Source organism: Jaculus jaculus, chromosome 14 (genome assembly GCF_020740685.1).
Source record: "Jaculus jaculus isolate mJacJac1 chromosome 14, mJacJac1.mat.Y.cur, whole genome shotgun sequence".
Taxonomy (NCBI): Eukaryota; Metazoa; Chordata; class Mammalia; order Rodentia; family Dipodidae; genus Jaculus; species Jaculus jaculus.
In genome coordinates, this window is record NC_059115.1 from 39876565 (window position 1) to 39880900 (window position 4336).

At 40.3% G+C, this 4336-nt stretch overlaps 1 protein-coding gene across 1 annotated transcript; it reads right to left on the reverse strand.

Moving 5' to 3' along the window:
• Window positions 1-825: 825 nt before the first annotated feature.
• LOC101611641 (60S ribosomal protein L39-like) lies at window positions 826-1068 on the reverse strand. The gene has a single exon (XM_004651496.2). It carries the CDS (start codon window positions 1066-1068, stop codon window positions 913-915), a length of 156 nt encoding a protein of 51 aa, XP_004651553.2. The 3' UTR covers window positions 826-912.
• Between the last annotated feature and the right edge of the window lie 3268 nt (window positions 1069-4336).

The window sequence follows — 4336 nt, forward strand, 5'->3', positions numbered from 1 at the left end:
GGTTTATTCAGCAGGACATTGACCACTGCACTGCTCTTGCATGACACTGGCACGGAACATGCATTTTAAGGACAATTTTACTGGTCAGGAGTGTTCAGGGGCAAACACTTAAATACATAAAGAAATACATACTGGAACAAGTTGTCTCTATTCCAATGATTTTTATACTTAAAAATATTTATTCCTTTTAATTCAGTCATACCATTTTGGAGTACTTCCATTAAAGACTCTAAAGTACAAATAGTTGTCTGTACATTTATTGCAGTGCTGTTCCTATCTTGAAAAAAATTAGAAAGACCAGAATGACAAATAAAAGCAGAATATATAAATTATACTACATTATGTAATGGTGTATGTTATTATTTTTAAATTTCCTCATGCAGAAAATTATCGTTGGAAATGGTAAGTTACTTACTGCCATGTTACCTACAAAATATATGCAAAATTTCCCAGGTTTTAGCAAAGGCATGGTAAATGGATTACTATGTATTTAGAGAGATAGAAAGAAAGAAAGAAAAGTAAGAGAAAACATAGAGACAAGACAGAAAAGTAATCACTGTCAGAAATAGTAGTTATTTTTTAAATTATTTATTTATTAGAGAGAGAGAGCAAGAGAGAAAAGTGGGCATGCCAGGTCCTCTAACCACTGCAAATGAACTTCAGATGCATGTGCATCTGGCTTACATGGGTACTGGGGAATTGAACCTGGGTCCTTAGGCTTTGCAGGCAAGTGCAACTGCTAAGCTGTTTCTCCAGACCTAGTAGTTATTTTTTCCAGAAGGATTTACATTTATTTTTGGATCAACACATCCATGTAGATTGATAGAAAGTAAAATAGGATTTCAATTTAACATGCAGAAACCTCTGCAGTGCTGACATTTTGGTAGAATCAATCACAGAGTGTGCAAATCCTTACAGACCCAGCTTGGTTCTCCTCCAATGTCTTCTTTTAGAGTTGTACCTGATTTTGTTACCAGTTTTCATCTGAATCCATTGGGGAATGGGACAAATTTGCTTTTGTTTCTTGGCAAGGAATCGCTTGATTATGAATGTCTTGTGAGAAGACATGGCGAGATATCAGGCAGTGGCACCGAACCATGGTGGCAGAGGGAGTGAGAACCTAGTAGTTATTTTGACTACAACCATTTATCAATGACCTATTTAGCAGGCATGATAAACATTGCTGTCTGTGAAGGTAAGAACCAAAGCATCACAATAAAAGACAAAGGAAAATAAATTAGGAAGATGATGAATACAATGGAGGAGAAATTTCCTTGCATAATTTACAAAGTACAGAATAATTGGTAAAGCTGGGAGCTATTGGCTAGGCTGGTGACAGATTGTATTTCTTTAAGGAAGAAAGGATTCACCTGTGACTAAAAGACAAGATGGACTGGATGTGTGAAAGATACAGGGTGGGGAATTGGGAGGACAAAGATTAGAGAACCTTTGTGGAAATGTAAAGTGGATCAAAGTGTGGCACTTGAAAAGAGCTGAAGTAATACACATGTACCTGGAGATTTAGGCAACAAACAAGAAATATGAGCAAGACTGTCCCAGGCTGTGCCCAGTATAGATATTATTCTAAGATTAGGAGGTAGGATTAGGGAGGTAGTTGTGTATTTATCTCTTCCCATTACTTTACAATTCTGGCATCTACTGAACTGTACCACATCTATAAGTCATTTGGAAGATGGGTACTTAGATACATAGGAAAAAATAGTCATCCAGGGTCAAACTATTTTGTTGGTCCTTGGGATCTGTAAACTATGGAGATGGATTTCAATATTATTCATTTGTGTGTGTGTGTGTGTGTGTGTGTGTGTGTGTGTGTGTGTGTGTGTACATGTACATATTGCATGTGGGGCAGACCAAAAGTTTTTTTTGTTTTTGCCTTCCTTCCTTCCTTCCTTCCTTCCTTCCTTCCTTCCTTCCTTCCTTCCTTCCTTCCTTCCTTCCCTCCCTCCCTCCCTCCCTCCCTCCCTCCTTTCTTTCTTCCTTTCTTTCTTTCTTTTTGACTACAAATGAATACCAGATGCTTTTGCCAAATTTTGCATTGGGCTTTACACTGGTACTGGAGAATCGACCCAGGCCAACAGGCTTTGCAAGCAAGTATCATTAGCCACTTTACAGAGTGAATAAAATTACATAGTATATCCATATATTACTAAACCACTTGTTCATAGTGGATTTTGTGTAAATGACACTGCCCTTCTGAGGAAATTTAGAGAATCCTGGTAAGAGGTTGGATATTAGTACAGGTTTCAGAGAGGAACTGGGATTTGAACCCTCAGTTTCAAGTTGGGTAAATATTTTATGGCAGGTGAGCTTTCCATCATTACAGCAAACACCTTAGATACTCAACTTAGAAAAAGAAAGGATATGTTTTTGCTTAGAGTTTTGAGGTCCCAGTCATGACTGACTGGTCCCACAGTTTTGTTTTTGATTTTGGTAGGAAGCAAAACTAGAAGAGAGCTCTTCAAGGGTCCACATCTACTGACCCACTAAAAACGGCCTCAAAATGGGGGCCAAGACAACACATGGACTTTTGAGAAACATTGAAATACAAACTCTAGCACTTGGATTAGGAAGAATATGAGAGCTCCTGCTGTCAAGGATACAGAAGAAGGCTAGAAGGAAAACAGCAGAGGCAGGAGAGGATGCAAATACAGACCCCTCATGAGGGGCCCAGGGTAGAGTTTTAATTCTTTGGAACATCGCAGAACATGAGATGAAGATTACATTTTTGCTTGCATACTTGTGAGTGGTATGCATTGATTCTTTTGTATGTGTATTGGTATGTGTATACATGTATGCCTACACATGTGCCCATGTATGTGTGGAAGTCAGAGTCATTGTCGGGTGCCTTCCTCAGACTTGTTACACATTATTTTCTTGAGATAAAATCTTTTGCTGAACCTAAAGCTCACAAGTTTGGCTACATAAACCAACTAATGAGCACCAGCAATCTTTCTGTATCTGCCTTCCCAGCACGGGGGTTACAGGCTGCTGCCATGTCTTGCTTTATTATGGGCACTGGATATCTGAGTTCAGATCTTCATGCTTTCATGGAGAGCACTTTATACACCATGTCACCAGCCCCAAGGTTACATCTTAAAAAAAAAAAAAAAACAACTTATTTGTTTTATTTATTTGAGAGAGAGAGAGAGAGAGAGAGAATGGGCACACCAAGGCCTTTAACCCCTACAAACAAACTCCAGAGGTGTGTGCCTCCTTGTACATCTGACTTATGTGGTTCCTGGGGAATCAACTGGGTCTTTTGGCTCTGCAGACAAATGCCTTAACCACTAAGCAATCTCTCCAGCCCAAAGGTTACATCTTGATTAGAGGTTCAAATCACAATCTTCTAAACAAAATCCTCTTGATGCAAGTCTATTCCCTCTGTATCAGGTACTTTCTCTTAGCTGGGACAAAATACCTCACCAGAAGCAATTGAGGGAAGGAAAGCGTTTATTTTGGCTTACTGTTCTAGAGAGTAGGGTCCCTTGTGATTTTTATGAATCATACAAAGTTAAAAATAGCATACTTTCTTTTTTTTTTTATTACAGACATACTTAGTGTGGATACATCATGTGTTGGTACCATCCTTTCCCTCATCCCTGCCTCCATTCTGCTGGGGGCCCTCCTCATTGGGGTTGCAGGTATTCCCCATGGGGTTGTGGGTTATGTGTTGTGGGAACAGCATTCATGTTGGTGGGAGGTAATACCTCTGTGCATGATGTCCCAGTCTGTGGCTCTTATAATCTTTCTACCCCCTCTTCCACAAAATTTCCTGTGCCATGTTGGGTGTGCTTTAAGTCTATGTCAGTGATGAGCTCTTAGCAGCCTCTGGATATCTTCTTTGGTAGGTGTTTAATATTCTGTGTCTTTCTCCTTCACTCTGGTGCTGATTGTCAGGCTCACCATGGAAGCTGCAGTCCTGCTCATCTCCCCAGTTCCTCTGTTGTTTCAGCTTTTTAGCCAATAAGAAAGGTATTGGTTATCCACTGATGCAATGTGCCACTATTGCACTGGTGTGTACATTTTATCAGTGTATTTGCTGCTGAGTAGCTTAAGCCCCTGGTTGCTAGGACCATTGTTGGCTACTTTCCCCCCATAGCTCAGGTAGCACTTTCTAGTACTAGATAGGCTATCTGTCTGGGGTCTGGCTTGCCGCGGACTGACTCTCGGGGAGATCAGGACCGAGGGAGAACAAGGGCGAAGGCTCAAGGAGAACTCGGGATTCGGCGAGGAAATGACAGACAGACACACTCTAAGTTGAATATGCTGCTGCAATTTACTGAAGGTTTCATGAAGGTTTTATACAGATTGAACA

Excerpts from the sequence above, each read along its gene's own strand:
- LOC101611641 (XM_004651496.2), bottom strand. The coding sequence starts at position 1,068 with ATGTCTTCTCACAAGACATTCATAATCAAGCGATTCCTTGCCAAGAAA.